Below are 13,162 nucleotides of genomic sequence, written 5' to 3'. Positions count from 1 at the left end.
CTCGGTCAGTAGGACACAGAATATGTTTAGTCGTGGACATCATTGCAGTAGAAAAGTTTAGCGCATGTTGAACACATATCAATAACTTGTAGCGACTAACAACTATCTACATGTAATTGAACGAATTAAATCCTAGCGAAGAGACCCCCGATCTTCAATAAAAGTGCACGTGTACTTCACAAAGTGTCGAGTCAGCTCTCGAGCAAATCTTATCAGTACCTATGCTTTTTTGAATTATTTCAACTCGGCGCTACTGTATAAAAATAAAAAAAAAACAATTCACAGGTTACACAAGATTCAGCATTGTGTACTGAATTTCGATGAATAGTCTTACATATTCAGACAATTATATACTATTAATATGTTCTGTGGATAAATATGTTAATTTCCAAGTGTCACCACATTCGCGTACCATTCTTTTACTTTTTAAAGATTCAATGATGTCCGCAAATAGAGTATCATGTACACATTTCAAAAATTATCTTTTACGCAGGTGACTTTGAAATACACCATTAGAAAAAATCTTTAAAAAAAAATTAAGGTATTAGAAAATAAACATTTAATAAATTCCTATGAGAATTAAAAAAAATTCTAAGAAATCCGGATGGAAAACAAATCACCTACAGGGGAAATAAACTTAAACCTTCTAACAATAAACATCAGAATTCTAACAAAATCTCACAAGATCTTCTTTATAAGTGTTTCCTATTCTAAAATTTGCCAACAAGAATATTTTGTCTTAGGGGAAAGTTAGTGTATGGGATTACCATAATGCGAAATATTTCTGAAATGAAAACATGATCAAGATATAGGGTCCAACCAGTTATTGGGGAATACTGACTCCTCCTAAATCCCTAGTCTCACCTCTGGTGTTTCCAGGAGTTCGTGTTCGCCACATTCCATATCAAATGTTGTATTCTTTATAGGATTATAAGATTGATTACTTTTTGTGTTCGATTTTTCAAATTTTTCATGAAAGCTTGATATAATCACATAAAATTATGGACATAGTTACATGTATATCGCAAAGGACATAACTCATTTTGAGATATTTCCCAAATTCAATAACATACATGCAAAAATCCCTTGCGTTTCTGTTTTTACGTTTGATCGATTTCGTTATTTATTTGGAATAAATTTTGCACAAATCTCTTGATATACGGTATGCTACAGATAATTTCCAGAACTAAGCATGAGTACAAAATGACATTCGACAATCCACGAAATACCAGCTGTATTTTTTAAACGGATCATTCTGGGTTTTCAAGCTCTTTTGTAAAAAAGTACTTTTACATAAGATCTAATTACAAATTTCTAGTGTTTTGGTTGCATCAAATATTTCCCAAATCTGTTTGTTTAAGGCATACATTAATCAATTTAACAGTGAGTTTAAAACGTCTTTTCTATAGATTTGTTTGCTTCGTATATTACTACTACCAAATTATATTGCTTTAAAATCAGATAGCAATTGTTGGTTATTCTCACAAAATTAGATTTGTTTTAATGCAGACACAGGCACACAAAGAAGTAAACACACATCATTGTGCATTTTATCCGATTGGTGTAACCGCACCTCTTTTGAATTAATTCATTGCAGACTTCGTGAAAAATAAACTGATTGATTTGTAGATTTAAGCTTCAACTTCTCGTTTACTCTTTCAAAACTTATGCATACTTTATACTGCTGATTCTATTCAAACTCAAATGGATGATTAACGATGACGAATTGTTTGATAAGGACAACCTTATCATCTCGAAATTCATCAGAATGTTTGTAATCGAACAACATGAACTTCAAAATATAAACAAATGATCAATTGATTTGCTTGTAAAAGTGCAACCCAATGAATGAAAAGATGGTCCGACATGTATTTACATAGCGATATTACGTACATGTAACAACATATATTTTTTTCTCAAAACATTTTACACCGCATGATCATGTATGTGTAAAAAAAATCAAGCTAATAAACAAAAGGTGAATATAACGAACATTGAGCAATCTCGTAACTCCTGTAAGGAATAGAAAATTCAGAGTTAGACAAACACGGGCCCCTGGACATACCAACGTCCTTGTTTGCACTTTGTTGCAAGACACCAGATCTATGAATTCAGTAATGTAATTAACTAATCGTTATCGCCTCCTACCGTGAGCGAACCGTCAAAATCTCACCAGAAAGGTCATTACCCGCACTCGGATTTAAATGAATTAATGAAACGAAATACTCCATGCAACGAACTTTCTGTTTTAACTTGCCTGGCTCTCTCGTCTCTGTTCTATATCTTTAGATGGGTGTCTACGTATTTGACATTGGAAGACGTAGTAGGGATGATACAATTTCATTATCAAACCGTTTTACCAGGGGGCACACCTTGTATAGTATACAGAAATGAAACAAGAAAAAGACACCAACAGGTAAACTTAAATAGGTGTTCAGATATCTAATATAGTATGAGATATAATAAGTCTGTGGTTGTAGGGGGTATATCCTAATATTGCGTCCATCATTAAATAAACATAAGCATGGCATAATTTTTGTTTTCAAAATTACCAGTAGTGTAAATGAAATCACTGAAATACAGTCCGTGACTCCACATTTATACACTTTGATGTTAACTTGAAACTGAGAATCTTTAAAGATACCTTGTCTCCAATTTGCACCTTTGTTGTGTCCGACAATAAGGAAAAAAAACGGTTTAAAGATATAAGGACCTATATATGTTTTTGTTTGGTTTTTTTACACCGTAGACTGATAATGGATAACACAGGACGAAATATATGGAAGAAAGGATTTCCACAAACTAAAAAAGTAACCGATACAAATTAACAACATTCATCCATTCATGATATAAACACTATTTTGTTGGAGTTTTAGTTACAAGTATATCTGAATTTCTAGATAGAAGTAAGTTACTAATGAAAGTAAAACACAGAAACAAAGTGAAACTGAGAGGGAGGCCATGCTATTTTTGGAGTCTTTGTCAGCGTCCAATACTGGTGGAATCCGGGGTCCTACAATCAAATAAAAGACACCTTCATGAAATCACATTCGTTATTTTTATCATCACTAGTAGTTAGAGAAGTAAAAGTATTAGTGGTATCAGTAATAGTAGCTATGGGATTGATATTATTCAAACAACTTCAACTGACCACCTTTTGTTCTTTTGTTATTATGTATGTGACAATTATCATTTTCTCCGTCTGTGCAAAAACTTTGTTCATGGGTTCTTTGCATACAGTTGACATAATGACAAAGGCAGAAAGGTGGTCAGTTGAAGTTGCATGAACAAGCAGAAATCATTGTTCATCCCATAGCACATTTGAACCAAGAATTCGGGTTACCTAATATTGCAAACGATTTAAATTAGCATTCCCATTCTAATGATGAGGATTATTGTATAAAAACTTCCATTTAAAAGATCAAGAGAATTTTACATTACCATAATTTCCAAAGTTTCTACAAATAGAGAAACCTTCAGGGACAGCCGGTAAGTGAGGAAAAGATTCGTTCAGAAGTAAACTCATTCCGTCCACCGAATGAAGCTGAACGTGACAATGTATCATCCACAATCCTGGATTATCGGCCTTGATTCTCACCACCACGTAGCCACCGCTAGGGACGATAACCGTGTCTTTGTGTGGAGGATCCACCAAATTAAGACCAGGTATGTTTCCATTTCTCCATGATTGGTCACTCCACGTGGCGTTATTGCAAAAACTCTGATCTTGGGTGGTTCCCCCACCACAGTCTATGTCTAAATTTTGTGAAACGAATTCTCCAGATGAAATGTTGTAGTTACCATATCCCATTTTCAGAACCTGGAAAGAATGACCATGCATATGAATTGGATGAGACCAACTTTTTCCTTTTCCCATGTTCAAAAACACAAATTGAATGGTGTCTTTGTGGTTCAAGTCGATACTGTGGGTACAAATGCATATATTTTCCTCCCCACAGTCAGCATTTGAGCATTGTTCTGTAACTTCGTTAGGCTGAGATATTGCTGATACAGTCGGAAACTTAAACCCTATACCATTAACTGTGTCGGGGAATAAATCTGGTCCTGGAAAAGCAAAGTTAAGGAAGTGTTCATGAAAGGCTTCTGGTTTAACTTCTGGCACGCCATCAGAAGCATAGCTTTTGATATTATCTATTGTTATACACTGAATATTCTGCTCTTTCGGATAAAAGGAAAATGGGCAATTTAACACCAAGCACTTGTTCGATGTAAGACATTGCGCTTCAGTTGACGATATGTTTTTATAAGCCTGATCTGCTCCATTATAACGTAAAATTGCATCGGCAATAGTGCGTCTGTTGACCTCTAATGTATGTCCTCTAATCATGTAGTTTCCGATGGATTCGTTAGCATGAATGACAAAGTCGAACCTCTCTCCTGGATGTATAATCACTGATTCTACAACTACTGGTTTTATGTAATAGCCATCAGTGGCAATAACTGTCAAAGGATGACTGTCTATGGAGATTCTATATGGATACATTGCTGCAGCGTTTATAACGCGAAATCTATAGCGTTTGTTTCCATCAACGTTAAACACGTCGAGAGGGGCCTCATTATGTACTCGAGTAATTGGATGGTAATACCTCCCTTTTCCATTTATTAGAGCTGACTCGGCGTACCAAAGACTGAATTTAGAACCATCCAGCGCCACCGAGGGCTGGAATTGTGTTCTATTCAGGAAGACACCGACATCAGAATAAAGAAAAGCTTGGTCTACATCATAGTCATGATTCCAGTCCTGAATCTGCATCACAAATTCTTCAGCCACTCCATGCACAGTGTGTGGTGGATGGCGCTCTTTAATAATCAGTGCACCGTACAAGCCCTTTGCTCTCTGTGCTCCAACATGGGAATGATACCAGTGTGTACCGCTCGGTCTAGCTTTGAAAGTGTATGTAAAAGTTTGTCCTGGATGAATAGGACACTGTGTCACAAAGCCTACCCCGTCCATGTAGGGTGTGTCTCTCTGTGGAAGACCGTGCCAATGAATGGTCACCGTGTCGGAATATAAATTATTCTTGACATGAACTATTAAGGTTTGATCCTCGTACACAGTAATTGTCGGTCCTGGTAGAGTGCCGTTAGCGACGATGACGACTCTTTGCATTTCCCAGCCGTCTGCTGTAATTACTTCATCACTATTTACCGGTGTAGCAGAGCTTGTGTTAATGACGTCATAGCGGTACAAGTGACCATCTCTTGGAAAGACTGCTTTTTCTGTTTTATGAAACATCGTCATCGAAGTGTATATTTCTAAAGACGTTTCGCATATCAATTCCAAATCATTGCAGACAAAAGCAAATGGTCCATCTGTTAGAAAAACGTGAAAGAAGAGAACAGCAATTCCGTTGAAGAGATACATCTGAAATTATATTGATAAGTATGAAATGTTTATAAAACACTTATCTTTTTACATCATTCAACATTGCCTTTTACTTTTAAAAGCTAGTTAAGGTTACCCGAGAAAATTTGCTATGCTGCATGAATACAGAAAAGCACCATACTGCATGCAATTTTCATTCATGACAATTTTATTGCGCGTGCAATATTGTCTTAAACTGTGCATACGTCCTCTAAAAGCAGATATGGTGAATTTAGGGATTCGCATATTCTCCAAATAAAAACGGTTATATTTTATGCCATTGAATATTGAAAGAGAACTCTAATATATGGGAAAAAGTGAAGATAGCGAGCAGTGAACAATGTAAAAGTAAATATACCGAACAATGGTCATAGAAAAAGTGAAAGTAACGACCTGTGTTTAATCTCAGGAATCCTATAAAGAATTACGTAACTAAAAGTAAATGCAAACACGGGCCCCTGGGTATATCAGGGGTGGGATCAGGTGCCTAGGAGGAGTAAGCATTCCCTGTATCATGTACGAGTAATTCCACAAGATGTGCTTTGGGGCAGATAGTAGATGTTTTCACAAATTGTAATCTGCATTCGAAATTCAAACCTAAGCACATTTTTTTCCAAAGCAGTCTTTAGTTTTATTGCATTACCGTTTAATCACTATGAAAAGTAATCAATATAGTTAAAAATGAGTAGCCACAAGTGAATGTTCTTTAATTGGTATGCACCATATTCTTTCTTTGATACGAAAAAGGTATATCAAGTCTTCTTACTATCATAGAATTAGTAAATGTGTTTACTCTTTGCTTTATGTCCCTTCGAGGATATTTTTAGCACATATTAAGACGTCATTAGAGGCTGATAACCAAAATTTCAAACACACGCTTGGCGCTCAGTGCCATAGTACTAAACGTTCTATAACATATCAACGCCTGAACCGGAAAGATACCACTGTTTTAAAGGTCACAAGAAAAGACTCGAGACTCTCAATTTTTAGTGCCCAGTTTTTGGCGAGAAACAGTCACTATATATTGCACCGTTTTAGGGTTGACGCGGTGACGACGGGGCTTAAACTCGCGGCCTTCCAAGCCCGAAACAAAAATGCTAACCACTAAAGTTACCCTGAAGATTTGTAGCTGTATGTCTGTATTCATTCTTTTAAGGATAATTGTTTTAAAATATTAATTATCAAAGATATTCACGATTTTTTTCCCAAATAAGTTAAAGTATAAAAACTATTTTCCATGGTAAATGAGAGTATTGTTTTGAAAATATTCCCATAATATCATTTTCTGCTATCATTATTGCTGTATCGAAATTTATTACCAAAACATAGGGCTTACGGCGGGTGTAACCGCTCGACAGGGGATGCTAACTCCTCCTAGGCACCTGATCCCACCTCTGGTTTATCCAGGGGTTCGTGTGTACCCAACTCTCGATTTTGTAATGCTTATAGGAGTTATGAGATTGATCACTGTTCGTTATCTTCACCTTTCATTATCGTAAAACAAAGCATCAAAATTTCAACCCAGTAGAACAATGTTAATGTAATGTAAGGTTTTTCAGACAATTAGACTATCAAGTCACATATCAATTATATCACCAATCGTATTGAATAATTCACATTATAATTTTTTTCTTGAATTATAATAGTTGTTTCCTCTATCAATATATACAGTAACGTCGAAGGATTCATTGCAGTCAATTTAAAGTATTTAAAGAATTAAGAATTAAAAGGTGTACGATATAGCACTGTTAAGATCACGTGTTGGCATAATCTTCGGAAGATTTGGAAGCAGAAGAGCTGTATCAGCAGTATTGATGCAATTAGAATATTTCCTAACACTAGATTCAGAGCTGTGTTACATATATAGGTGAACTTTTCTTAATGTAGGTCAATTTATGAATTTAAAGCAACTTTGCAAAGGAGATGTTTGGAAATATGTGTGTAGGAATAAATGAATTTGTATATATTTTAAAAACTCGTTCATTAGTGTTATTGTATTGTTTCACATTTGAATAGTCTATCTATTTCATCAGCCATGCCACTCGCAAGAGCACTCTTCAGAACGTTGTGTGAACGCGCCAACTTCGACGAGCAATAATTTAAATCTTGAGGAATATGAATGTTTTTAACACAAGTTAATGGTTATGACTACATGTATATTGTAAAAGCATTGTATAAAATTGATTTGTCATAATCAATAGATTAAGAAATTTAAAATGTACGCACAAAATATAAATGATGATTATCGGACACGATTTTCTAAAAGTCTGATTAAAAATGAGAAATCGTGAAAGAGTAGAAAAATTGCTACTTACGGTCATTTGTTGTTGACTCCTCGAATGTATCTATGATTCTGCAGATTTCAGTATACGCAACTTTGGAGTATATGTGCATTCGCAGCACTTTTCTCATTAAGTCCTGAGCGTATTCACAGTCTTGCATCCTTAAGGTAACTCCATACTCGCATTTTTATAACATAACATTGACAAATACAAGTAAAAAAAATAATCTGAAAATGTCGTGGTATTTACTTTTCTCTGTATTTAGCCTGCATGCTGTAAGTAATTAATGCGTGTGTTGGAAAATATCAAAGGGATGCTTAAATATCACGAACACAATTTATTTGCATTGAACAACATATCTTTAAGATCGCAAAACATATGATATGAAAATCTTGCATAGAAAGAAATCCTTTTAGAATTCCTGTTTGAGTCAGATACAAATTCTTAGTTTTCAATGTCACACGTTCAGTTACATACATGTATTTATGATACTAGTGACACCGTCAGCGCGCCTTCAATAAATCGTCACTTCTACATCAATGAGGGGTACTATGGATGCTCTGGTGACCTGGGATGGACACTTATGGTTGACGGACCCGGGCCCTGCCCCATGGATTGGGAAACATCAACAAAAGTTTACTTTGTGAACACGCTCTCCTACTCGTTGATGCCAGGATGTGAGTATTATGCTCGACTTCTAACAAATCTTTTTTAAAGGGAATTTAGTTTAAAGTAAGGCTTGATACTGAATGTTGCCATTTGAACATTAACAATACCATTTATTTGAATGTTGTTACTCCCATCTTAATATAGTATCAACAATTTTCGTCATCTACAATTTTGTCCTACATGTAAATCTGGAAACATTATTTTGTAAGCCATGTATTACTATCTCTATATTTAGTGACGGCGGATTTTATGGCGATACTCGTAGAAAGAGGTAGGTCCTCCATCATTTATTACATAAGTAATCATCTCGTATCTGCAGCCTTCCAGAGTTTTTTTTTTTGGTATTATTTTTTATCTTTCTGTGTCATTTCAATTCAGAGATCTGCAACAAAGAAAGTTCTTCATCTCCCAGTAATGAGTTCTTGTCCATCAATGAGACCGAGGAAATACAAAGAAGAATAAGTTCTATGAAGTCCAATCTGACTGTTCCTGTTAATTCTACGTCACAATACATACGCACTAAAACCTGCGCAGAAGATGACCGCTTCTCGTCACGTGCTATTGGAACAGCACTCGGAGCAGGTCTTATTTCCCTTCTCGCTGCTCTCATTTTGTTTCCAGATATCAAAAAGGTCATCTATTTTTCATTTCAACAGTTGACAGCTGTTTGCAAACGAAACGATGCTGATAAAACGCATACTTAAGAAATCAATTACTAATAGCGATTCTGTGCTTTATTTGAATTAGAATATGAATCAAACTAAAAAAAATTCGAACTGTGCCATTTTCGTAGTAATATATGTAGCTGTGAGGTTACATCACTTGTCATGTGGAATAACATTTATATATATTTATATTAATAGTGTTAAATAATTTTTTTTAAATGTTTGGAATCGGTATTTTACAATAAGATGATGAAATTGATACATATACATTGAAAGGGAACATTACCAAAGAATTTCTCGGCATGAGAGATTATATATATGCCTTAGATGCAACAACAATTCAGTGGATGATGAAAAACATTTTTTTATTCTCATGTAGTCATTTATCAGAAAAAAGGGTTATTTTATTCATAATGATAGACAAATCATGTAAGAAATTTGTAAAGATGGACAGTGATCAAAGGCTTATCTGGCTAATGACCAATGAAGATGAAAATATCCTCATCCAAATTAGTAAGATGATTTTGAACAGTGAAATATAATACTAACAGAGGAATATAATACTACAAGTATTGCATTTCATTGCATTGTACACATTTTCTTTTTTTCTTCTTCATGTTTTACACTTGTAAGCTGTCTTGGTTATTGGGATTACAAGACCAACAATCTGGTAAATAATTTATTACCAGACTGTTAACAAGCACTGTTATTTGTGCCCCCTGTAATCAAGTCAACAATTCATGCTTTCGTTTAACTTTTTTTTTGTTTTATTCATATTGTATAATTGTTTTCATTTATATAATTATTCTATTCTAACCTTCCTGCTTTAGGCATAAAACATTCAGAACAATTGGATCCTGCATTTACATGTGTATTGTACCTGCATACTGTATTTACCCTGGTACTAAACTCTTGTACTGATATTGATTACAATTTTATATGTATTCACTTAACATTATCATTATCCACTGTCTCTGAAACTGGCACTGTCCTTAGATGTGTGAAGCAGTTTGGTTATTTGTTATTGTATATTTCATTTTGTTAATTTAAATCTTGTCTGCAATAAGTATTTCATATATAATTATAGATGTGTGCAGTGCAGAAATGTGAACTCTGACAGTACTAGTACTTCTGAATGATTGTTATTTATTGATGTTGTTATAATTAATTGCTTGTTAAACCGTACCTGCCCCCGAGGGCCCTTGATTGATGAATAAACATATTATTATTATTATACACTTCACGTACCTAACCATTTTAGGTGTTCTTTGAAATTAAGGAATATTAAAATGCTATATGGGTCAAGGTCATGTTTATTGTGATTTGCTGTATGGCAATACTATTCTGATGATAGGGTAACATTGTTATTTAATATCACAATCATCTTCACTAGCCTAGTGTTCCATTCTCTTACTCTCATATGGTGACACTTCGCTTGTGAAGACGATAGTAGGAGAATCAAACACTTGACTAGCGAAGATGAGAGTAAAAGAATCGAATCAGACACTTGGCTACCGGAGACGTAAATTACAATCAACAGGTAATCTATTTTCTGCTGCTCTGAACTAAAGTCTATATGTTATCATTTGCATTTGTTATACTGTATCATTTAAAGCCTGTAATTAGTCAATTGTTGTCACATAATTATGTTATACAGACGCCATTAAACCTTGCTCTACTAAAGATACAAAACATTTATAAACTCCAAAGGTAAAGGAATTTAGTGTTAGTAGGATTGGGTTAATATATATTCTATTTAATATATCAAGGATGAAGCAAGGCATTAACTATTTTATAAGCGTTTTGTAACAGAATGATGTGACAAACACAATTCACAAGCTTTTTACTGTTACAATCTTGTGCTTGAAAGTGTTTAGTGAATCATGATAAAACAATTATAGCATTTTGATGTTTTATTGATCGGAGGAGCGTACATTTGTACAGTAACCCCAGACTTCGTCCTCGATTGATAGACTCACAATAGGTCGATGAAAGTATTATAATTATACTAACCTCTTCAAAATGTTATTATGATTATTTTAAGTAGCAGTCTTTGCAAAAATTTCAACAGACATGCATTGATTTTGTGCTGAAAAATAATGCTTTGTTCCTATTTGAATTCAACCACGTCCATTTTTTAATCTGGATCTTAACGCAGGCCAAGTGATATCTGATATTGCACTGTTTTAGTGATATCTGATATTGCACTGTTTTAGTGTATAAAGGGCAAATGACTATTAATTTTCATTAGAATCTTAAGAAAGCATCAGGATTGCTCCGACAAATATCGTTAATGCACAAGCGGATAAGACACCCCAGGAAGATTTCCGTGATATTCACTCTAGAATTAAGTACATGGATATACACATGCGCTTGTCTGCAATAAATACTTTATTATAGTGATCGAGTAATTTCGAGCTCTTTGAAGGGTTAAATGCCAACAAACTAGAAAAAAAAAATGGAACGTAATATTCACCTGCGCGTTCCTTCGAGGTGAATATAACGTTAAATGTTTTCAACACAATAAATTCCAAAACAATGGTAAAACAATTGGTTCTTACTCTTGTGGTCGTCTAATGAAAACTCGCGTCTCTGATCACTTTCGGCTAGGTCTTGCAATCAGAAAAGCGCTCGGCATTTCCATGAAATCAAGATAAAACGAAATAAAGCAGAGCAATGTTCAGATGGTAAGTCTTGCAGACGACGTAAACAAGGCCAGGCGGGTATGTAAAACATGGCGCGATTTGCATCGCTAGACGACGTACGATTTAAATGGCTTCCCATTGATAAAGCTGCAGAAAATACTTAGAAGGCCACGAAAATGGTTGTAAAAATACCATGAAGCTATTTTGTGGAGGAAGAACGTTCTCCCGATTTCCAACCTCACAGAGCACAATCTAAGTCTTGCATCTACTTTGACATATTTGACAATTAATTTCAATTCATTGCAGTGTAAATTCTAAAGGAAATGGTTAAAATCAACTTGCCACCAATCATCAACTTTTGATGAAGTTTCAAATAAAATGAAGATGAATTTTGAAAAATCGGAATTTATTGGATTATCGTGGCACGATTTGCTGCAAGAATGACTTTCCTATATGATGATCTGATGCTGATTTGTTTGATGTCGGTTGAGATGCGTTATATCTAAAGAAAACACATAGATCTCATCGATTTTGAGGGCCATCTCGTGAAATCGGTCTGGAAAGAACGAAAGCTGACAATTCGATGCCTGACTAAAGGAAAAGTGCCAAAATCGATATATTGAAATTACACTATAGCATTACCATTTAGATTACATGAAAATTACAACATAACAGTCATAACGGAGACATTTTCATGCTTCTGATGGAATTTGAACCCGGGTCTCTGGCACAAAAGTCCGATACTCTACCAATCGAGCTAAGGAGTTAACCCGCTAGCCAGAGCTAGTAAAAATGCCATATCACTCACACTACCATTGTCCTCCTCCCTTTTAAGAGTCGTCTCTGACTCTTCCGGAGTGCCAACGAGGATGGTTACAATAACGATTACAATGACCGGAAAAGGCAAAATAGTAACAATGAATATCACACTGATTTACAATCAATAGAATGTACATTTCAACCTTAAGTGTTATCTCCCTTAATTCAAATATAGTAAAATATACTTTACTCAATTATTTACAGTTGCATTACAAATAATGTAACACTATGAAATTACGTGTTTTAAATATAATAAAAGGTAATATATTTTAATTACCTATCTATGGGACAAAGCACAATTTATGCAAAAATCGAAGTGCTGCCTGGATGCTTTTAATCTATCTATAACAAGTATTTTATTACAATACTATATACACTATAAAACCTACATATAAGCATACACTGAGACGAAATAACTTTTAAATTGGTATTTCCTGTTCTTCATGATATTTAAACTTTCACTCTTCTATAGCTATATATACATATCATGAAGATAAATGTTAATAAAATTAGTACTTAGTTCAGGTCTGGATTTAAAGGTCTAAAGATGTCTTTGTCAAAATCAAATGCCAAATCAGCTCAATGATACCAAACCTGCTCAGAGTAAAACCACAGCCAACCTGACCAAAAACTCTCAAGATTCTGACTGAATAAAACTCAGTTCTACAGCCAATGAAATAGCAAGACCTGTGAACG

At 34.6% G+C, this 13,162-nt stretch overlaps 2 protein-coding genes across 3 annotated transcripts; one reads left to right on the top strand and one right to left on the bottom strand.

The window, feature by feature from the left end:
• Positions 1-4: 4 nt before the first annotated feature.
• Positions 5-7,948, bottom strand: LOC130048072 (uncharacterized). Of its 2 annotated transcripts, none has more exons than XM_056144188.1 (3): positions 7,702-7,948; positions 3,442-5,334; positions 5-3,013 (listed from the first exon to the last, which is right to left on the bottom strand). In XM_056144188.1, exons 1-3 carry the CDS (start codon positions 7,826-7,828, stop codon positions 2,877-2,879), a joined length of 2,157 nt encoding a protein of 718 aa, XP_056000163.1. In that variant the 5' UTR covers positions 7,829-7,948; the 3' UTR covers positions 5-2,876. The 2 variants fall into 2 exon arrangements, with proteins under 2 accessions (XP_056000163.1, XP_056000164.1); XM_056144189.1 differs by having other exon boundaries at positions 3,442-5,386; positions 7,702-7,788.
• A 169-nt stretch (positions 7,949-8,117) lies between these two features.
• On the top strand, positions 8,118-10,896 carry LOC130048073 (uncharacterized). Its single transcript, XM_056144191.1, has 3 exons — positions 8,118-8,345; positions 8,573-8,608; positions 8,716-10,896. Exons 1-3 carry the CDS (start codon positions 8,123-8,125, stop codon positions 9,039-9,041), a joined length of 585 nt encoding a protein of 194 aa, XP_056000166.1. The 5' UTR covers positions 8,118-8,122; the 3' UTR covers positions 9,042-10,896.
• The last annotated feature ends 2,266 nt before the right edge of the window (positions 10,897-13,162 follow it).

This window comes from Ostrea edulis, chromosome 7, assembly GCF_947568905.1.
Source record: "Ostrea edulis chromosome 7, xbOstEdul1.1, whole genome shotgun sequence".
Classification (NCBI taxonomy): Eukaryota; Metazoa; Mollusca; class Bivalvia; order Ostreida; family Ostreidae; genus Ostrea; species Ostrea edulis.
Note: the sequence above shows the minus strand (reverse complement) of the source record. Positions and strands in the feature narration are given on the sequence as shown.